Below are 22664 nucleotides of genomic sequence, written 5' to 3' on the forward strand. Positions count from 1 at the left end.
TGTGTTCTGGTTGTATATTTAAGCTCGGATTTTACATTTATTACTTTTGTGTTGGTACAAGCTCAGTGCGGTACTTACAGGGGGCCCTGGAGGTCCAACGTTTCCAGCAGATCCAGGGAAACCAGTGGGACCCTGTGATCAGAAAAAAAAACCTAAGTTTTATATATTTTATAACAGAATGCACTATCTACTGTTTGCAAAAAACATGAAAGCAGAAACTTTGTTTTAAAGTTGATACATCAGATGTTAAAGTCATGTGATCTTACTGGTGCACCCTGTGTTCCTCTTCCTCCTTTCAGTCCAGAAACACCAGTTGGACCCTAAAAATATAAATATGTATATGTATATATATATAAAATGTATGAACAGGTCAGCAGAAATCTAAAAGGGGATAATTTCAGTGTACAAACAGCTCAGAGGAGATTATTTATGTTTTAAACTCACCGGAGGTCCGTGAGCACCAGCTAGACCCTGAGGTCCTGGAGAACCGGCATCACCTTTCTGGCCTGGCTCTCCGGGCTCTCCCTTGACTCCAGGTTGACCATCAGGACCCTACAAAGCGTTGGTACGGTTAGCAGGAAGAGCTTTGACCAGCTGGAATATGGCCACAAGTGCCACAAATGCATCCGGTCTACTCACAGGGGGTCCAGCAAATCCAACAGCACCAATCGGACCGGGGTCCCCTCTGGATCCCTAAAAGAATACTAACTTTTACTTCATATGCAGTAAATTGGTAAACAAGGCCAATATTTGTTAATTGTACAAGACAGAAAAGGATTGGTCAGGTCTACATACCGGTGTTCCTCTAGATCCTGGAGGACCAGCTGGTCCCTTAGGTCCAGGTTCCCCCTGTGAAGAAGCACACCCTTTCTCTGAATCTGGTACTTTAGGAACATGAAATTGGTGCTTAATACTGTTAGAAAAGGAGAAAACAAACCTTTTCACCACTGGGTCCAGCAGGTCCGAGTGGGCCAACAAGACCGGGGGCTCCCTGCGGACAGTAATAAAACCTGGTTTCAGAGATCTGCTCATCTCCATTGTGTCGAGGTAACAGCACAGCACAGTTCTGTCAGCAGACACAGGCTGGAACAAGCCCTGCGCTTGCATGAATCCATCAGCAGCTGAAGTTTATTTTTTGTCTCACAGGCGTAAATTAAACTTCTTTGTTTGTGGCTGAGCCAAGAGAACACGTGCTCGCTGCGAGGTAAAGATGTTGCACTCACTCTGGCGCCATCATTCCCAGGTGTACCTTCTGATCCTTTCTCACCAACTGCTCCCTGAACAAAACCAGAAAAAGGTTAAGGCAGATATCGTAATGAATACAGAAACTCAGCCTAATTTATTGTAACTTCACTGACATCATTCAAAGACGATCGAAATTCAGCTTTTAATTTTTGGAAAGACTTAGCTAAACGTACTCTGTCACCCTTAGGTCCAGGAGGACCAGAGATTCCTCTTTCTCCTGGCATTCCCTGAAGACCAGGCGGACCTACATCTCCCACAGTACCAGTTGGACCAGGGCTGCCCTACAGTGAAAAAAAGCCACGATTAGTAAAACTAAATCAGTATTGTGTACAAAGACCATGCCCGTGTAATAATAAGAATACCTTTGGTCCATCTGGACCTGGTGCACCTGGAATCCCTTTGGGTCCCTGTAAACCAGTTGGGCCCATATCTCCTCTCTCTCCTGGAATTCCTCGCTCCCCCTAGAAGTTGGGTACCATCAGCTAAGTATTCGATGTCTCTAACTTCTTTAAACTAATCAGAATAAGTGCAGACCTACATACCCTCGGTCCAATTTGACCCACAGGACCAATCTCTCCAGGAATACCCTGACAAGAAAATCCGTTTGTGTTTATCCATGCACAGTCTAAACGACAGGGTCAACATTTAAATATTTTAAAAAGAGGCGTTTTGTTGGACTCACTTGATCACCTGGTTTACCAGGTTCTCCAGGGGGGCCTAGGTTTCCTGGCAAACCCTGAGAAGAAAAGTGGTAAAACATTAAAATCAGAGATCATCTGCGTTTCTTACATGTTTTTACATCTTTATGAAGAAGGAATCCAAAAAACCCTGGTCCAAAAAACACACACCTGGAATCCATTTACACCTGGGGGACCTTGTTCTCCTCTGTCTCCTGCAGGACCCTTTGGAACAAAACAAACTTGTATTATTTGTATCAGAAACGAAACCTTATGTGATCCAGGACAAAGTAAATACTTACAGGTGGACCAGGGGGCCCCGCAGGACCAACTTCTCCATCTTTTCCTGGAGGTCCCTGTTGACAAAAGTGAAAACCAAACTCATTGTAGATCTCCATGTGTGAAGTGGCTAAAAGGCCTACTTAATAATAACTGTGGTAAAATTGGTCACCATGGTAACGGAGATGAAGAATAAATGCTTACTCTTTGACCGGGCACTCCTGGAGATCCCTGTTCACCTGTTTTTCCTGGGTCACCCTTTAAAAGAAAACATGTTTTAAATTAGAATTAGGACCAAAAGTTGGTGTACTTATCGGTTGATTAATGCACAGATTTGAGGACATCTCCAGCCTACATTAAAACCCTTTGGACCCGGTACCCCCATGGTTCCTGCTGGGCCTCTGTTTCCAATAGGTCCTGCTGGGCCTGGGCGACCATCTTCACCCGGGGCACCCTAAATACAAAAAAACAATCTTTATTATATTTTAATAAACTAAGGATCCATCTGAGTCACTATATACTTTTGTAATTGTTTGTGTTTTATCCCCTTTTTGGATTTTCTCCTCTTTGAATTTCTCCTTTTTAAGATTTTAACTTTAATACCAGCTTCCTGATGCCAATGAGGAAGATCCAGGGGTGTTCAGCAGGCAAACAACTGAGTAGCATAACAGTTTTTTTTATTTAAAACTATATAAAATCAACAGTACTTAACAAAACTAGTGCATGTGACCTTTTAAAACACACACCGGACCTTTAAAAACACATTAAGTACAGTGTATAAACTGTTATGAAGCAATTTGACCTACCAGTGGCCCTGGCTTGCCCTCTGCCCCCTGGACTCCTGGGGTACCAGTGAGACCCTGAAAAAAAGTTATCAGATCTTAAGTATTTAAGATTAAAAAGGTCAGCAATAGTTATTTGCATGTAGTTATGTGAAATACAGCTCAAAAATAAAAGGCCAAGCTCTTGTGTTACCCTTGCACCTGGTAGACCAGGCTCTCCGGGACGCCCTGGGTCTCCTAGAGACCCTTTCGGCCCGGGTGGACCAGAAGTGCCCCGATCTCCTTGTGCACCCTTTGCAAGAACAACAAAAAAGACAACATTTATTTGTGCAGATACAAACTTTGTCATAAGGAGTAAATATTCAGAGTAAATGAAAAGTACCTTCGGTCCCGGCAGGCCGTCAGCACCAGGGAAACCTCTGTTACCAGGAGAACCCTGAAAAAAACAAAATAAGACTGGATCTTAACATACTGAGTAGTTTGGTTTGCCAGTGTTCAGTAACATTTGCACTGTGGCAGATGCTACACAAATAAGGGGAAGAACAGACCCAGACAGCCATATTTAAACCATATTTGTGACCTAATTATTAATTACAGCACAAACAAAGGCTGGAAAGATGTGGACCAAACATCAGACGGTAGTTCTGGATATAAAAAGAGAATTTTAGAGAATCTCTTAGAAGTAAAAATGGGCAGAGGTTTATCAGTCTGTGAATTTCAGAATAATGTCCGTCAACAGGACTTTACATTCACATGTCTTTGGTACCAGATTGTTTTCAAGAACTCTGTTGCTTGTTTTTGTCTTTTTTCATAGATAAGGTAGCCATTTTCTTCAGCTCTAGAGAAGGCTTTTCAGCTGACTTGATGTAAAACTGCAGACAGACACACTTTAGGGGAGAAACCAAACCAATGTTTCATATGAATGAAAACATACATTGCAGTGCTGTACAGGGATGTGGATGTTTGTGAGACTAAAACATGAACAGAAATAAAATTTCCCGACTCACTCTTTCACCGAGTGGACCCGGAGGGCCAACAGAACCGGGGTCTCCACGTGATCCTCGCTTTCCTTCCTCACCCTGAGGTCCAATCACCCCCTGGGAGCCCGGTGGACCCTGAGACATGGGCACACAAAGCAGAATCCACACTGAAGAAAGGAGGCCAGTTTTACTCTAACCTTTATTCAGTTGAATGTGCTCGTTCTCTGATGATTTCAGAGGTTTTTAATTAGACTCTTACAGATTCGCCTTTAGGTCCTGCCTCTCCTTTAAAACCTGGGACGCCAATGTCTCCCTTTGAAACAAAAGTGTGAAAATGTAAATCTCTTTTCACATTGCTGAAGGTCACATTGAGTAGATCAAGAAATCTGTCAAATCTTAAGAGTCAGTTTACCCCTTGTCCTTTTATACCAGGCTGGCCGGTGCTTCCCTGAGGTCCTGGTGGACCAGAGGGACCAGGGTGGCCTCCTGGACCTTGTGGACCGAGATTGCCCTGTAAAGAATGAGTCATGTTGTTGCAACCTTTGAGAATACACAGAATTACCAGGGAATTTGACTTGAATTGAAAAAATGTCCACAAACCACTGGTCCTTTGGCACCTGGACCTCCATCTGTACCCATGGGGCCCTTTGAAGACATATTTACAAAATTAGATCACCTGAGAAAACTCTTTGGGGGCATTGTTTACTTAAATTATGACATATAGGTACAAATATTGTAAAATATTAACCCTGAGGCCAACTGGTCCGGCTCTGCCTTGGTGACCTGTCTCTCCTCTTTGCCCTTGTGGGCCTTCTGGACCTCGGACACCTGTGGGACCAGGTTGTCCCTGTGGAAAACAATAGTTAAATACAATAAATATATGTTTCTAAGTTATATTAAACTATTAAAAACATCAGAAAGACCAATCTGTTCCTTACCTTCATGCCCGGAGACCCTGGATATCCAGGTGGGCCATTAAGACCTAAGGGGCCCTGTTGACCAACAGAGGTGAAGAGAAAAAATCGCAAAGATAAAACCTTGAAGTTGTGCCAAAAACTCAACAAAGAAGGTTGCAAGTACTAAAAAAAAGACAGACACACAGACTGCATTCAAACTCCTTTCCTTTAGAAACAACAGCTATGGAACCAGCAAATTATTGCCACCTATTGGAGTGGAGTGGGAAATGAAAACCATCTAGCCGTCCATCTGTCCATCTATTTTCTGTTTCTCTGAGGTGGGGTTGTTGAGGCAGCAGGTCCAGGACAGAAACCAGACATCAACTCTCTTCAGTTCCACCTGGAGGAACCCAAGTCATCCTCAAGCCAGACAGGATGGATTATCCCTCCAACGAGCTCTGGGTCTGCCCTGAGGTCAACTCCCAGTGCCCAAAAAGACCTCTGAAGGGGCGTGTCCTACTGAGATACCCCAACCACCTCAGCTGACTCCTTTCAACGAGGAGGAGCAGCTATACTCCACCAGGATGATAGAGAAGGCTGAGCCTGGCCACCTTACAAAGGAAGCTTATATCATCCACTTGGATCCAGGATCAGGTTCTTTTGGTCTTGATCACTTGGTTGGAACGTACTGTCGATGGAACAGTAAATCAAGAGCTTTGCCTTCCAGCTCAGCTCCTCCTTCACCACAACAGATCGGAGCAACACCTCCATTACTGCAGACGAGGTCCTGATCTGTCCACCCATCAGCAGAGTCTAAATGACTTTTTGTAAACCAACATGGAAACTAAGCAGAAGCCTTTAGCCACTTACAACTCAAAATAAGTCTCATTATAATTCACCATGACCACGAAACACACGTGGTTAAACTGGGGTCATAGAGTTAATATACAGAGTTAAAAATAACATGGTAAGGCTCACATATTTACGCATTGCCTTTTAGGGTTAACAGCTTACAAATATGTTGCCATCTTATGATATTTAATGCTTAAAAGGTGACAACTAGAGATTAAGGAAATGGAAAACCAACGACCAAACATACCCAAAACAGCTTTTACTGTGAGACTAGATTGCAAATATAAACACAGACACACATTTCACAAAACTACCACGCTAATTTCAAGAAGCCTAAAGCATTAATTTTATTACATGTGTCTAAAAAGCACAATTTATGTCCCTAAAAGTTCTAGTAAATCTTCTAAAGCAAACCCCAAACATTGTTGACTCACCAGTGGGCCAGGTTTCCCGATGTTGCCAGGCATACCTCGTTTACCCTAACAAACAAAAACCAATCACTAAAAAGCAGAAAAGGTCATGTCTGTGTATGACTTTATAATTTGCTGCACTTTTACCAACACAGTACCTATATTAATAAAGTAAAACCAACAACAGTTTCCACATTTATGTTATCAGGGGGAGAAAAATTAATGGTTTGTGCTTACTACTATCCCACTGGGTCCAAGGCGTCCTCTCTCACCTGGCATCCCAGCAGGACCCTGTTATTAAAGACGGGTTAATTAATTAATTGTTCCAGAGCATTCACCAGTATGGTTCAATATTATACACAACTGAACGTACCATGGGGCCAGGTCCTCCCATCGGACCAGGAGGCCCAGTCGCACCCTAAAAAAAAAGCCACATTTGATTATTCACATTTAACAAACACCGACCAACTAGTTAAACCCTGACACAGACTGAAAGCAACTATTTTACAACTATAAACAGTGTATTTCTTCCTTATACCTTGGACCCAACGGCTCCAGTTTCACCTTTTTGGCCAAGTGGTCCCACATGACCCTGAGAGAAAATAATAAACAATAGTAAGTGAAAATTGGAAAACAAGGATTAGCTTAAACAAACATAATGATAATGAAAAAATAAATAAGGACGTTTATGTTGATGCTTATTTGTTTGAATGTTTTAGGGAGTTGATGCTCACTCTGTGACCCTTCAGACCAGGAGGCCCGGGCGTACCAGGAAAACCTCTCGGTCCCTGAAAAATGTGAAAAATGTTTAATTGCATTAAATCAGATTATTAAATAACAGTTAGGAGGTTGTGTCTCTATTCGGTAAAAGAGCTGAAGGAGCTTACAGCTGATCCGGGAAATCCAACTTCTCCAGAATTTCCTGCTTTTCCTGATTCTCCCTGTGTGAAGACACAGCTTTATGAACATTTCATGCTTTTATGCTAATAAAAAAAAGTTCTCCTGGCTTTTGCTTTACTGTGGGAAGTTACAGAGAAAGTTCCTAAAATGACAGCAAACAGCTCGTCAGTCTGGTCAGAAATAAACTGCATTTCTCCAAAATAAGGTTGTTCAAAGGTTTGCATTAACTGTTCATAACCTTTCCACTTAAAACCCCACTTTAAATGATCTGAACCGTAGCTTTAAGTTAGATAGTAGAAGTTAAGTGGTTATTAGTTAGTGTTTTATTGTTTTTACTCTGGGGTCGACGTCAGAGGTTCCTCTAAACGGAGCCACGATTATCTGAATGTTGGTTAAACTCAGTTTCTCAAACTAGACCAGTTTCTGCACGTTTGAACGGATAAAAAAAAACAAAAAACTGCCTCACGTCTTCGCCTGGCTTCCCTGGTGGGCCCTCAGATCCCCTTTGCCCGGGTGGACCCTGGAAAACACAGTCACATGATAAGACCAAAGGAAGTGTACTCAGATCAGCTCTTTAATGATTCATGACCACAGAAAGACACGTTCACATTAGATTACAGTCATACCATGTGTCCTGGATCTCCAACATCTCCGGGGGGACCTTGTGGTCCAGACTGACCCTTTAAAGGACAAATAAGGACATTTTAAGGGTAAACAGGAAGTGCAGAAAAATAAAGAGGTTGTTATTTAAAAAAAAGTTGTTGGCTTACAGGAGCTCCATTGGGGCCAGGGGGTCCTCTTGTTCCGGCTTCTCCCTACAACATATAACACAAAATTAAATATTAAAATTCAACTTCATACATGTAAAACATCCTGCTTTTTCTGAGGAACTTGCTGATTTAGAGCTTCAAGTTTCAATAGAGAACCTGTGAAATAAATGTTGCAAAAAACAAAAATAGACAGCAATTGTTTGTCAATTTCCCATTTTACCAGTGTTCTCACAAAACAAAATGTTGTAGGCAAATAGTTTAAGTAATGACCTAAAGGGGTACCACTTGTAACCACAATCTGAGAACCATTGGCTGAGATCAGGGGTGTCCAGTCCTGGTCCTGGAGGGCCACCATCCTGCATGTTTTCCTTGTTCCTCTGCTCCAACACACCTGATTCATGGTTAAATCACCTCTTCTTGTTCTGCAGAAGCCTGTTAATCACCCGTTGATTCAAATCAGGTGTGTTGGAGCAGAGGAACAAGGAAAACCTGCAGGATGGTGGCCCTGAGGACCAGGATTGGAGACCACTGACTGAGATGGTTTCCCCGTTTTTCCCTCTTTAATAAATCTAAGCATCAGCAACAAAAACAAACTTTTGTAAAATCTTCACAACCTTTATTGTCCACACCCAGTCTGAAAAACACTTTCTTTGTTTGGCTCTTTATTTTAAGATTTGAGGTTACAGAAGCTGAGATTAAATCTTGTATTTAGTCAAGGTGGTTTTATGACAATTATGAAGAAGATCTATTTGTTAATAAATCTTAGCTGCTAATTTAATCTAGCTTCAGACGAGGAGAATCTCCACTGGAAACATGACATCTCCATCTCCACCAGACCACAGAATCATCAAATAGATGCTAATTTGTTTGTGTTTGCAGCTGAAAGCTACCAACCAAATTTTAAGTGTATACATAATGACAATAAAGACAAAGGAAGGATATTGTTTGGTCCGTGATCATTCTGTGATTCATCATCATTCCCTGATATTTATCTTAGCCTTAAACAAACCCAGCTGACTATGAGACACACTCAGAGGACTGATCAGCCTTGGATGGACCTTCCTTGGGGAAAATGTCTGATGGTTGTAGTGGAAACACCAGATGAACTCGAGGTCCACTACTCGTGATGCGTATCTAAATTCTGACAACAAAATGCTTGAGTCGCCCAAAGACCTAAAAATCCAAACACCTTTTGACTGTTGGGTTCCAGAAAAGGATGTGGAATCTTGAGGGATCTCCTCATGCTTCACCTTTGAAAAAACTGCCCCTAAACCAAATCCTTTCCTGGTGGAGATCTTTTGTATCTCGGTTTATGGAGCTACGGTTTGGATCCGAGCTCAGAGCTCAGGTTTAAGAGCCAGGTGGAAGAAGCTGATCTGCTGCTATTCACATCAGATCTACATGTTTCCTTGTTTAGGCATCATTTCAACAAGCCTTAGCTAATAAGGCAACCGTTCTTCTTCAGGTCATGTTGAACAGATGTCCTCTTACCCTCGCTCCACTCAGCATGGCTTGGGGTCCTGTTTTTGAATCAGTTACTTGAGCCATTTGGGATCCCAACCCCTGCAGAGTAAAAACAAAAAGAAAGGAAAATCAGTTCAGCATCAGTGTGTGTGAATAAAGAACAATGAATGCCGTTAACACATGCCTAACATGAATATGAGGAGAGTTTCTTACCCCTGGATGTGTTGGAGGACCTGGAGGACCCGGCTCACCAGGTTGACCTGGTATACCCGGCTCTCCATCATAACCCGGAGAGCCCCGTGCTCCCTAAAAAAAAGGCAAAAAGAAAAAATGCTGATTTGCTCTTTTTGAAACATCTTCCATCAATCACTGACTCGTGCTTTTGAAAGTTTTAGGTTTTCAGGTTTTTCTGAACTTAAACATGAAAACTAAAGTTTAAAAATGTGGCTCGATAGCTGGTTTGATATGACAAATATTTTAAGTTTGTGCAGCAGAAAAAAAGCAAAAGGCTGTAACTTGTTCATTCAGCAGCTCTCCAGATTTCTCCGCCTCTTTCTTTTAGTTCATCAGAAGGAAGACACGAATGACTCTAGAAATAAAAAAAAGATGCTGCCACATTTATCTGCCCGTCTTGGATGTTCTTCTCCAACTGATTGACTTTTGGAGTCAACCTAATTCAAGATGGCCCCCACAGCTAATCAGACTTTAACACGGGAAGGCTATAACTGAGTCAGAGGTAAAATCTGCTGTGGTAGTAGCTGAGAGTCATCCTCTAACATGCAATGAGCCTAAACTGTTATTTTTTCAAGATTTGACCCAAACAGCCATGATGCTGTCATTTCTCAGCATATAAAGAGGATCTTACACTGATTAATACCAACTCCTAACCACAGAATTAATAAGATATTGGGACGTGTGGGTTAGTAAGAATGGTATGTTGTTTTTTTAATGAACAGGATCATCAGTGAACTCTACAGACTGTTTAAATTTGGATGTTTAAGTTTTTCGTTTAGGGACCTACAGGTCTTCCTTTGTGTCCGCGGTCTCCTCTGTGTCCTGGTGAGCCAGGAGGCCCCTGTTGGAATAAAAAGCAACCATTTTAAAATAATGATTCACAGCAAAGTTTAAGGCTTAACGTGACACTTTTTAGGGGACGTTATGTCAGCTGAAATGGACAAGAGTTCCCAAAGTTCTCCTTCTCCAGAACCTGAAGGAACAACAAACTCACCATCGGTCCTGGACGGCCTCTTATCCCCGTCACCTGCAGAGAAGTCACCAAACGCACCAGTTAGAGCCGACCTTTGACCTCTGACTGCGTTTGTAATAAAAAGAAAAGCTCAACAAGCTCCAAACACTCACAAGTGGGACTTCTCCAGGTTCTCCCTTCTGACCCTGAACACAGAGAGAGAAAACAGATTTCAGACTCCCACTTCACGATGCTGCAACAAACAGGTGAGGAAACAGAAACAGCCGCCTACCTTAAAAACTCTGCCCCCACCTGAAGGAAGGAAGACAAAAGACATTTCAGTTTGTTGTAAATAAACCAAGAGAGTCAACATAAATCCTGGCAGTTGGATGGTCTTAATACAAGCTTCAAGCCTTGCTGAACTTTGCATTTATTTTTATTTGTCTAACACGTTTACCTGTAATTAGTTCTTTCATGCTTTAAAGAAAGCTAAAATGACACCATGATTGTGTGAAGCGGGGGGGTGCAGGTGGGCTTTAAAGGCCTATATCCCGAGTGAGCAGACTCTGGTTTCAAAAATACAACATGGCCGCTCCCATAATCTGGGTCCCGCTGGCTTCAGTTCCCAACAACATGAGCAGGAGAAACTATTAACCTTAATAAAATTGGATAAAGCGTTTCTGCTTCCATCCATGTTAAAAACTAAACGCCTTGTTGGGATTTGAATAGTTGTGTTTTTTGGGTTGTATCATCAATACAAACCCTCCAAACTCGCTAACAGGCTGCTAATCAAAGTATAACGGGATACTTTTCTTAAAACCTCAAATAACTCATTAAGACTAAATGTTTGATATTAGAACAGCAACAAGGTGTGAACTACATGAGTTAAAAAATGATCTGAAGTGGATTTTTCCTTTTTAAATGAAGAAAATGTCCCATGCCTTTAAATGGAGGGGCGGGGCTTAAAGTATTACTTCAGCAAGCCACTAGGCGGCGCTTGTCTTTGTGGCTTCAACTTCCAGTTTCCAGTCCTGTCTTTAGATAAAACATCTGTCTCAGTGACGGAGACACTTCGTCTAGGATGGATCAAACCCCCAGTTAGGCGTCTAATAGTTCCTGTTTGTCATCTTTATTCAGCTGTCAGTAAAATATCTCATGAAGCATCCTTGTGGGAATGCATATCACCCGCTGCCTTTCAAGCCAGAGCTGCAAGCAAAGATCTCTCGTGATCTGCTGGCCTTCAGAGTATGTGCTGTGAAAGACTCTCAGCTACAACCACAGCAAATTTTAGATCAATATCTAGGCTACAGCCATTTCTGCGTTTGCTAAGGTTGACTATCTGTGGCAGCCATCTTGAATCACCTTGAATTGACTACTTTCTGGGAGTTTCATTTAAATCCACCCACTGTTTGTAAAATCATTTGAACAGACATTTCCATGACTGACAGGTGGCTGTGGAAACCCCTTCTTCTCTTGATGATTTTTATGATTATTTGAAGTCATCTGGGACTGAAAGAATCCCGACTCACCGCCGTCTGTCTGCCCGTCAGTGGATGAGTCTCCCTGACAGACCGGGCAGCACTCGCCCACCGGGACGTACATCTTCTCACAGTTCGTCAGCTCGTCACAGGCGATTTCATCGCAGAGGACTTTCCCGCCGTCACAGACGCAGATCCTGCACGGGTCCGGCTTCCAGATGTCATTGTTCATGTAGGTCTGACCGTCTGCTGTGCAGCTCAGCTCGCCTTCTGCAACGAAAACAAGTTCTTGTTACTAAAACCACTAAATGCAAGTTTTTATTCACTCAAGCCAACGAGAAGTAGTGTTTTTTTTTTATTTTTCTAGATAAACTATTGCAGAGATAAAAGTATGTTTTTACACATTAAAAAAAACCTTAATCTTCTTTTTTCCCATATTTTATTTTAACGTCAGAGAGTCTAAAGTTGCCCAAAGACAACAGATGCACCAACTCCATCAGAACCAGAACTTCAGGGCCGACCCGTCAAGGCATTTAATTATTAATAAAATAATAGTAACTAGAAAAATTCATTGTCAAAGAATTATCACTGGTGGCCTTATCAAAATGGCTGCTCAATAACAATAAATAAATAAATAAAAACATTTGGGGTTCTTTTAACCCAGTGGTGGCCAATCCTGGTCCTGGAGGGCCACCATCCTGCAGGTTTTAGATGTTTCTCTGCTCTTCAGCAGGTCCTCAAGTTCTGCAGAAGCCCGTTAATCACTCATTAATTCAAACCAGGTGGGTCAAAGCAGAGAAACACCTAAAACCTGCAGGATAGTGGCCCTCCTGGACCAGGACCCCTAATATGCTAATGCTAGCTGTTTGGTTAGCATTTCAGGTCGAAGGAGTGGAAGTAGAGAGGCTGAGAACCTCAGGTGAGAAAGCAAACATTAAACCACAGGATCATCCAAGGCAGTGTGCAGTCCTGCTGCCAGTTTCCTACATTTCCACTTGTAAATTCGAGCCTTATGAGTGTAGACGTGGGGCATCTTTTCCATGTTTTCAAAGCTCTGAATCAGTTCAAACCAAAGCTGCACAAACAACCTGCAGGTTTCCATCATGAGCAAGAAGAAGAGAAGCCTGCAGCAGTCAGACATGAGGTCATTTCCTCCAAAGGCAGCGACCAACGATCATGAATCACTTTCAGAGAAAACATGCAGACACTCTTCCCCCAAAAGTCCTTTAAAACATATCGGCTTTAATGATTAGCATGATCCTTACAGACATTCTGACACATATTAGCAGGTCTGGAAATGTGTTTTTGTTTATTTTCTGGATAAACAAGCTCAGAGATGTGACCGCAGACGGAGGCTTCCTGTCTGCTCGAAGGAGTTTCTGGTTCTGAAACAAACCCGAGCAGCTCGGTCCGACAGAGACAAGGACCTGAAACATTTATCTGTTTCTGCTGTAAACAGCAGGTGGCAGCTGTGAGCTTCACACAGCAGGTAAATCAGATGAATGACAGCAGGCAGAGGGGAGGGAAAAATCATAAAAAGGTTTGTGGGATTGAATGTTCGTCCAGGAGACACTCCTCAGTTTACATCTTAAACAGCTAAAAACTCCAAGTTAACAGCTAAGAGCAAAAACAATCAAGAACAAAAGAAGCTTTTTATAAAAATCTTTAAAAACTTTTTGATGAGTACTGTCTTCATTCCTGGATAAAAATATAAACATCAAACATCCAGAAGTTGGTTTTATAAAACTTTTAAAGGAGTTTCCACAATCAGACGGGTTTTATAGGCATCATTACAGTTTGAGATGAAACTTAGAAACAGGAATAACCAACGATTAATTGAAAGAACGATTTCCTTTAAAATGAAGGGGAGCTGAAAGACAACGGCATCATTCAGGCGTCATTTTTACATCAAAACATGGGAAATTATGTCTCATCTCCCACAACGTAAGTCTCTAATTCAAGACGCTTACATTTTCTTTACCAGAAGTCTCCAAAGTGACAAGAAAACATGCTTTGGCCCCAAAGAAAACAAGAACGGGAGTTTTACAGAAAACCAAACGTCACATTGATGCGTGAGGGAATGCCTTGTGATATTATGACTATAAAGTTTTGTCATCAAGAGTTCAGGTTAATCGTTTCAGCAGCCAACCTGAAACAGATGACAGACAGCTGAACGTTTGGTTGGTTAAAGCTTACTGCTTATTTTACACATCTGCAGAAAGCTACGTTAGCCGCGGACTTTATCTTCACGCTTCTTTCCACCATCTGTCTAAGATCAACAGTCCTGAAGGTGTGTTTTCTCAACTGTCCCCGCTCCGAGGACCACACAGTATTTGACGACGTTCCTTGTTTTCTGTGACCAGAAGCATGCTGGAACTGATTTGGTCATTATTCCTACAACTAGAGACCTGCAGTGATTTTATTTTCATTGATCCTGTAGCCTCAAACAAGTCCAGGTGTATGTCTTTGACGTAGGTGGTATTTATTTAACCGACAATAAAAAAAAAAGTCGGTCCAGACTCGTCTGGCAGAGCTGCTGAGCTGGGAACAATTTTTCCTGTTGCGGTTTGAGAGACTTGAAACACTGCATGTCGGGGGAGTTTGAAATCTACTGGAAGAGAAGTGTGGTTTTAAAAAAAAACTCAAACCCTCGAGATGGAGGAGGAGGAGGAGGATGTTCACTTTTCCCCCGGTCTCCACTAATTTGCTGCGATAATTTGCCCTCCTGCTCCTGGATCTGAGTTTTCCATCAGTCAGATTCAGGAAACATGAAACATCACCTGAGCGTGACTCTGCAGATGTCACATCAGCCAGGTAACAAAATACGAACATCCTTTTGTCTTCAGTTATGAGGAAACTACTCCTGTGATGTAGCTGGCAGATGTGGGGATAGTTTATGGATTTTTCCTTGGCTTGTATGGAAATACTCATAACGTAGTGTGTTTGGGGAAAAGCTTTGGCAGCAAGAAGTCAGCCGGTTAGAAAAATGAGCAAATGGAAACAGTGAGTCGTTTCATATTAAACCTTTTGATTTAAAGATGAGCAAAAGCTCCAAAAACAGCCAAAGGTTTTGATTGTTTTGAGAAATAAAGAACTAATTTTGATTAAAACAAAAAGAAATAGTTCAGATCTTTAGAAGTGGGGTTCTGTAGAAAGGTAATAAACAGTTAATATCTTACCTGTTGCAGATAGCTCTTTGAACAACTTCAGTGTGGAGAATTAGTTTAAAGGTATTCATGGTAAAATATAAGATCAAACATAAAAAAGATTATCTGATGCACTGAATCCAGAAATTCTGAAATGTGGGTCCACATTCAGTGTAAACAAAGAAAACCACGTGGAAGCTTGAGTCACATGACTGATCTGGATGTAGTCTGTGTACGTAGACAAATACGGCGGGTAAGTTTCACCTATTTTCAGTCACTTCAGGTCTTTCCATAGGTGGCAGTCAGCCACAAATTTTGAATTTAAGGACAATTTAACCATTAATATCAGTAAGAGTACTGCTCACCAGACTGACCAGCTTATGGCTGGTATTCATGTATTCATGTATCGGGGTATTTCCTGCAAAATTATAATATATCTCCAGGAATAATCACGTAATACAAAACTAATAATGGTATGAAGTAAGAATGAATCCACTTTTGTCTTGGCTCCGCCTATTCTAGCTGTTAGTTTGTTAATTTGGTCAGACTTTAAGTTAATTTCTCCAAACCGAGGCCGTTCAAAGAGCCATCTACAGCAGGGGAGATGTTTATTGTTCAGAGCCTTTCCACAGAACCCCACTTCCACCGGAACGAGCATTCCTTGAAGGAATGCGTGTCCACAGCCGGTTTTCCTAACGAGGTTTTAAATAAATTTCTTGTGTGAACTGTTAGTTGTGGCGGCCATCTTGAATCGGGGTCAGCTCCAAAGGTTAAGTCAGATGAAGATGTGAATCCAGTGATTACTTTGTGGGAGTTTCTTTAAAATCCATCCACTGATTCATGAAATATTGTGCTAACAGGCGGTCAGGTAGACTCCAACAAAGATATCACATGACCTCCTAGAGCTCAGAGTATGTGATGAAGATGACTCTCAGCTACTATCACAACAAATTTAAGCTCAGCATCTGTAAACTTAAAGGAGTTGTAGCCATTTTTGGGTTTGCCAAGGTTAATCTGTTGAAGATGAATATCTAATGATCACTTTCTGAGGCTTTGTTACCTGGTTCATGAGATATTTTGCTAACAGACCAATGAAAACAGGCACACAGACACGATTCTGCCATGGAAGGCGGGCGTTAAAGATCTAAACTGATCTCTGAGATGTTCTGAAAGATTTCCCCCATCTGGCTGGGCTCGGACTGATTCCTCGTCCAGATGACTTCCAGCTGCTCCTTCCTGTTTTCCTGACTCGCAGCAGAAAATAAATCTCCGCTTGTTTTGATCGAGCTGTCCGTCAAACTTTGATCCAGAAGTGTTTTCAACAGTTTTTCATCCTGCCTGCTTGGTTTTCACGCGGAGTCTGGGCGACATGTTGTGTGATGGGTTTGAACACCCTCCTCGGCTCGGCTCGGAGCCTCGGAGGCTCGGAGGAGGGAGGGAGGGGGCTGACTCGGGCCAGGAAAGTTGAGCTGAATAAGCGGCTCGCTGATTACATGTCTTGGCTTTTCCATCAACAAGCCCCCGTCTCCTGTGGGTCCTCCTTTAAAGCGGCAGCCACAGCTATGAGCCGTTCCCATCCAGGGTTCAGCCCTGGGGAGGGCTGAGGTCCCTCTGAATTACAGCCCCCTTCCTCCTCCTCCTCCTCCTCCTCCTCTTCATCATCAACATCACTGTCTCTGGCTGCTCTCTGCTGCCTTGGATTCCCTTCAATCTGCTGCAGCAGTTTCTAAAACATAATAAAATAAGAACCATCTGAGCTTAAAGACAAGGGAAGCGTTTATAAAAAAATTACTCATGGTCAATATAAACTGGCTTTTTTTGTCAAAATAAAAAACCCTCTTTAATGACAAAGTTTAACCAAGTTTCTTTTAAGTAATGCCAATTAAATACAAATAAGTAATTAATAATTAGGAAATGATTGCATAAATATTCTGTCCTACGACTCCAGCTCAGAGAAACTAAAGGATTTCCAAAACCCTAAACAGCTCCTTAAAGGACGTCAGTTTAGAGCTCTTACATCTTATATTATTGTTTGTTGTATTTTACATTAGATCGTTATAATTTATCATCTTGCGTCTCGATGTTTTCATGTCGCCTCGGGGGAAATCTCTGCTCCGTCTAACGGGCTGCCTTCACAATAAAAGCCACAAATAAATCAGTAAAACGATGACGCGATCCAGCAGTTAAACAGGTTGCACAATTTAAACTTCAAATGATGCAAATTCCAAATAATTTCATAAAAATCTGTCCAGTAGTTCATGAGATATTTCTCTAACAGACTCGAACAAACACACACAAAGAATAACATGATCGCTCGCCCTTCAAGGCAGCAGAAGGGAATAAGTTTACAAGCCCACATGAATTAAATTAATAAAGTAATTAATTAAAAGTATAACAGCTTCACCTTTAGAAGAATCCATCAAATGTGTGGACAGTTTTTTTCCCCACACTTTAAACACTTTAGCGTAAAAATCAGAAAATTTTGTTTTGACAACAATCCTGAAAACTGCTGTCAGACTCACACCTCAAATAAGAAAGAATCAAGAAAGTTTGATTATTTAAATTTAATAAATTATCTTACTTTTATTAAAATGTTCTGATGGAAGTTAAATTGTCAAAAAATGGATAAAAACTCTTTATTATGTAGTAAATATATTCTGAGAGGAGTTAAAAGGTACAGGATGTTGATCCCAACAAACAGTCTGGACTCTGAGGCCTGACACTATCAGTCATTCAGGGGTCAAAGGTCAAAGGTTCAATTCTCTCCCTGGCTGGTCATTTAATTAATTAACACCAATAAACGCATGCTCAGAGCTTCAGTTGGTTTAAAACTCTTCCATGAAGGGCGGCGGGCGATCTGCATCGTTTTAGGAAATGTTAAAAAAGAGCAAGAATATACTCATTTATAACCAAAATATATCAACTAAATATTCATGAAACAGCAGGACTAAGAAGTAAAATAAGAATAACAATGTCTCTAACTTATACAGGTGAAGCCACTTCATTTCAGGTGGTTCTTATTTGTTTTTTCCTCTCAGGAAGAACAAAAACACAACATGGACACAGACTGACGGCTCGTTCTCATGACTGAAACTGAAACTAAAGCTAATAAATAAATAAAACTCACTGTTTTAGCTCACATTTCAGGGATATTGTTGAGTAAACGCTGAGTCAGCATTCACGCTGTTCTCCTGTTTATGATTCCCTCTGCCTACTTTTGCAGACTTTGTGTTATTTCAGCCATGCATCAATCTAAAAGTGCCATTACTTTTGTTTTTTTTATACTTATCAAAATATTTAACTTTATTTAAAGTAAACATCTGCATTGAAATGAACAAATATCTCTTTATTTCCTTTAAAAACATCTACTTCAGCAAACTGGCTCTAAATTTGTCTACTTTTACAGCTGTTTTGCTTCTTTTAGCTACTATCCTGCTGCTTTAAGGGTTTTAGCTACCATTTGGTGCCTTTTAGCTGCAGCTTACCTCATTTCAGCTTGTGTTCTGCTGCTTTTAGCTCATTCCAGACTCTGTCCTGCAAGTTTTACCAACTCAAGTTTAGCTTCTTAAGTGAATTTCAGCTGTCGTTCAGCGCTCTGCGCTTGTTGAACGAGCTGAAAGATTTCTGCGTTTGGAAAATGATGACGTCAAACATTCCAGCTCACCGGAGCTGCAGAGGTCAGAGCGCCCCGTAGTGGAAAAGAAACTGGATTCTGTTTCCAGCACTTGAAGCTCCCGACGAAACAGAAGTTCAGCAAAAACTCCTGTTTTAGTAAAATGTAAAACCTGGATTGACTCCAGCAATTATTCAGGACCAATCCTGCAGGATCTTAGTTGAAAATTTTCACCTGCAAAGTGGCGAGCGATGTGCATTCCCTCGAGGAATGCTATTTTTTGTTAAGTTTTAAACAAAAAATGCCCTGTAACTCTTGGAGTGTGTGTTAGAGATGACTCAGCTACTACCACGTTAGATTTAAGCTCAAAATCCATAAAACTGACTGAATTACAGCAGTTCTTGTGTTTTTTAAAGGTCAGATAGGTGTGGCAGCCATATTAAACCTTAAAAGGTAATCAGTTGTAGACGTACATTTTTTGGTGCTTTAGTTTTATTAAAATCTGTTCATAGATTCATGAGATACACACAAATTAAAATGTCCAGGCTGGCTTTCTGCTGCTTTAAAAAGCCACTTAAAGCTTAAAAATGTACACCAGGTTTTTTATGAGCCAGACTGTAGGACGTAGTGACATCTAGTGGTGAAGTTAAAGAATGCATTGAATAGAATTCCCTTTTCTTCTTTTTCCAATATATTAGTGCTTTACTTTAAATGTAAAACCATAAAACCTTTCTCTGGAATCAGTTTTTAGTTAGTCTATTCAGTGCATCCTGGTTAAACTTTGTTCTCATGGTTAATATTTAGATTTATGATGATTTTACACTTTAGGAAACTATATGAGCTTTCAGCTAACCCACACTCTTAGACACGCTGCTCATTCGAGCTAATTTAAAGAATAATAAGACTTCTTCCTTTAAAAATGTAGAGGAGTTATTAAAGGGGAAATAGGAGCGCTCAGATATTACCATTCCTCTGGTTGGAAAGAACGTCGACTTGTTTTACGAGACGTCCCGTGTGCGTGTTATTGAGCGACCCCGAAGGCAACAGATTTATTGCCTCCACATTTTGTCTGACCTCAGTCTTACTGCATCCTCTCCTCAGACTCAAATGGCTGCTGGAGGCTCTCTCTTTTTTTAAAATCCCACTTTTTCCTCCTCCTGCATTAGCCTGGGTTTTCTCCGATCCCCCCGTCAAGCTCTCCAATCTCCTTTATTTCTTTCTGCTTATCCTTGTCAAAACACGGGGACTTTCTCTGCACACTCCTTTTCTTTTTCTGCATTTTTTTACTGTATAGCAGATGTTTTACTCCAGTCTTTGCAGCTCAACAAAAGATGTTTAAAGTAAAAACTCATCACGGTTTTTTTCTTTCAGGACAAAACTGTGTTATGAGTCATCCAACGCAGAGCTCAAACGTTCTGTGACATGATTGTATAAACAGAAATGTGATTTACTGTTGAGATGTAGTTCTGGAAATCTTAACATCATAGGTTAAAACAGCGAGTTGTGCCGAACTAGAGTCTGTATTCACGGAGAAAGCTGTGTCAGGAATGTTTAGGCCAAAAGTCGTCAGGATTGGCTTGTTTTGCTGAAAATCCAGAAGAAAAAACACGACTTTCATCCAGGGAAATTCTTCTTCAAGGACCTAAATAGACGGGAGTTGGACTCAAAGCCTTGATTCCTGAAGATGTTTCACCTTATATCTAAAAATAAGAGGTGAAATATCTTCTAGAGCCCAAAACCCTGCAGGTATTTCCTAAAACATATCGATCTAATTGAGCTTCAACATGCAGTTAACTGTCGGATAGCTTCACCTCTCTGCAGAGAAGAGCTTCTCATGTGCCACAAGGCACTTCTGCTCAGGATAAGACAGCCATGAAACCAAGAAATGAGCTTCGAGGAGAGTCAGAGGTGGGGATGTAGGCCCCGACTTTATGGGGACATTACAGACTCAGAATTTATTTCTTTCTCTTTAGAGCTGAACGAAGCCCTTGAAGTCAACCAAAGCCACATAAAAACAGAAGACACACAAAGGGTGGTGATGAGGTCAGACTTTTGATGCCCGTAGAAAGGACCTCCTTATCTCCAAATCTTACTTCATGATTAAATAAAAGCACTCAGAGATTAAACAGCTTTACAAAGTTTGACCAAAACGACTAAAAATCTCATCTTAGTTTACAACTCTGTCATTAAAAGGTGGTGGGAGATATGCATTCCCAAAAAGAAGGGTTAAATCAGCACTTTGTCTCAATCTGAAACCACATTTATGCAGGATAGTATCTACTGTTTTTGAATAAGTTGGGACTTTAAAACCACAACAAGGTAATGTTCAAAATTAAAGTTATTCAATGCAAAGGTAAGAAACAAGCCTGTTGAGAAATCTGAAATGTGGGTACGCACTCAATGTAAACAAAGCACTCGGCTGATTCTGTCAAAAACTACGCAGAAGCCTCGAGTCATGAGATTGACCTACATTAGCCCGGCCGTAGTCTGTGTAGGGAAACAAATATGGTGGAGCGAATCTGCAGCTCAACGCCAAAAAAAAGGGAGCCATCGAGTAAAACGTCCATCAAGAATAAATATCAGGGATCAGAACGACCATAAAGACTGAGCTCGGCATTCAAACATGTGATTCAACAAATCTGGACATATTCTTAGTTTAGGAACACATTAATCATCAACATGATGAAACTATTGTTACTTTATTTATTCGAATATGAACCTCTGAATATTAGTTTGTTGACCCAGTTTTTACTAATCTGAAGTTTATTACAGTTTCAAAGCCTGCTTCTGACTCTGATCCTGTTGGTTGAAAACATTTTCGGTGTAAAACAAGTTAAATTTGATGCAGCTGATCCATTTATCAGCACATTTTCTCTGTGACAAAAGAAACAAGAGGAGTAACCCCCCCCCCCCATGATCTGCATACACCACCGAAAATGAAAATCCTGAGTTTTCTTGAGATGCAGATGATGATCTTTTCTCTTGGCATCTCTGCTGCAGATTGTTTACCGAGGCTCCTCCTTCTGTCTGTAACAGCTGCATACTTCTTTCATTAAGTCATCAGCAGCTGTGAGGAAGGCAAAAACCTCACAAAGGAAAACAGCTTCAATCTCAAAGGTTCAGCGTTTTAACGAGTGACTGATCTGATTGTATTTTCGACAAAGGTAACTTTTAGGATAGGGTGTAATGAAGATGGTAACAATCAGCATCTTCTTTTCTGCTCTTAATTAAACAGACTTTCGTTTATTAGTGGGAAAATGCACATAAAAAGCCCACTTTTGCACTTTTACTGTCCAATTAAAGATATTGAGTTGGTTTTTTTTCTATGTTTCATCTCTTGACCATAAATTAAAGCAGTTATTAAACAACCAAAGCGAAAACACATGCAGCTCCAGAGGAAATTCCAATTTCAGCCAAACTTCCTGAACTGGACTTCGGTGAAATCCACCACGACGTGCACACAGAGACAAATTTGTCCTTAATAACATGTCTCAAACAAAGTGCTGGGTTTCCCTCACTCTCACTTCTCTCACATCCTTTCTAATGACTGTTTGAGCCTGAATCCAGCCCCTTTTTAAAAAATAATCTTTTTCCTTTTGAAGCCCCAGAGAGAAACGTTAAAGCTGACAAGCACCTCCTCTTTTCTCCTCTGAACATGAAGCAGTGAAGAGCTGATAAAGCTGCAGCCCAAGATTATTTTAAGTCAGTCCCTCCAGGATTTTGCGGGGCATTTTCCTAAAAGTTGCGATTTTTTTTTTTTTACTAAAATCAATAAACAACCATAACTTTTAATATATAAATCAAAACTACTTCCTAGTTTTGTAAGATAATTCCCAACAAACATTGACATTCTCAAAAGCTGCTTTATTTGAGAACTTTGATAGCTTCTAAACTGACATTCATGAGCATTTCTGGATTGTCCCTGGTCTGCAGCTCTCCTCACATGTTTTGCAGACACAAAGTGTTTGTCGATGCGTTTATGTTCC

At 41.0% G+C, this 22664-nt stretch overlaps 1 protein-coding gene across 1 annotated transcript in view; it reads right to left on the reverse strand.

The window, feature by feature from the left end:
- The window catches only part of col5a2a (collagen, type V, alpha 2a), a 36185-nt gene that overhangs the window by 6741 nt on the left and 6780 nt on the right, over positions 1-22664 (reverse strand). Inside the window, exons 2-41 of the mRNA XM_017435412.3 lie at positions 11971-12189; positions 10734-10753; positions 10615-10647; positions 10484-10516; positions 10277-10330; positions 9469-9561; positions 9283-9354; positions 7792-7836; positions 7648-7701; positions 7488-7541; positions 7009-7062; positions 6856-6909; positions 6660-6713; positions 6495-6539; positions 6359-6412; positions 6146-6190; positions 4902-4955; positions 4712-4810; positions 4564-4608; positions 4376-4474; positions 4223-4276; positions 3991-4098; positions 3366-3419; positions 3177-3275; positions 3008-3061; positions 2557-2655; positions 2406-2459; positions 2225-2278; positions 2094-2147; positions 1928-1981; positions 1788-1832; positions 1608-1706; positions 1419-1526; positions 1224-1277; positions 938-991; positions 796-849; positions 640-693; positions 445-552; positions 267-320; positions 79-132 (exon numbers count right to left, since the gene is read on the reverse strand). Of these exons, the coding sequence (XP_017290901.1) occupies positions 79-132; positions 267-320; positions 445-552; positions 640-693; positions 796-849; positions 938-991; positions 1224-1277; positions 1419-1526; positions 1608-1706; positions 1788-1832; positions 1928-1981; positions 2094-2147; positions 2225-2278; positions 2406-2459; positions 2557-2655; positions 3008-3061; positions 3177-3275; positions 3366-3419; positions 3991-4098; positions 4223-4276; positions 4376-4474; positions 4564-4608; positions 4712-4810; positions 4902-4955; positions 6146-6190; positions 6359-6412; positions 6495-6539; positions 6660-6713; positions 6856-6909; positions 7009-7062; positions 7488-7541; positions 7648-7701; positions 7792-7836; positions 9283-9354; positions 9469-9561; positions 10277-10330; positions 10484-10516; positions 10615-10647; positions 10734-10753; positions 11971-12189 (2648 nt within the window). The remainder of the gene's footprint in view (positions 1-78; positions 133-266; positions 321-444; positions 553-639; positions 694-795; positions 850-937; positions 992-1223; positions 1278-1418; positions 1527-1607; positions 1707-1787; positions 1833-1927; positions 1982-2093; positions 2148-2224; positions 2279-2405; positions 2460-2556; positions 2656-3007; positions 3062-3176; positions 3276-3365; positions 3420-3990; positions 4099-4222; positions 4277-4375; positions 4475-4563; positions 4609-4711; positions 4811-4901; positions 4956-6145; positions 6191-6358; positions 6413-6494; positions 6540-6659; positions 6714-6855; positions 6910-7008; positions 7063-7487; positions 7542-7647; positions 7702-7791; positions 7837-9282; positions 9355-9468; positions 9562-10276; positions 10331-10483; positions 10517-10614; positions 10648-10733; positions 10754-11970; positions 12190-22664) is intronic.

The sequence above is a fragment of the Kryptolebias marmoratus genome, linkage group LG6 (genome assembly GCF_001649575.2).
Source record: "Kryptolebias marmoratus isolate JLee-2015 linkage group LG6, ASM164957v2, whole genome shotgun sequence".
Lineage (NCBI taxonomy): Eukaryota > Metazoa > Chordata > Actinopteri > Cyprinodontiformes > Rivulidae > Kryptolebias > Kryptolebias marmoratus.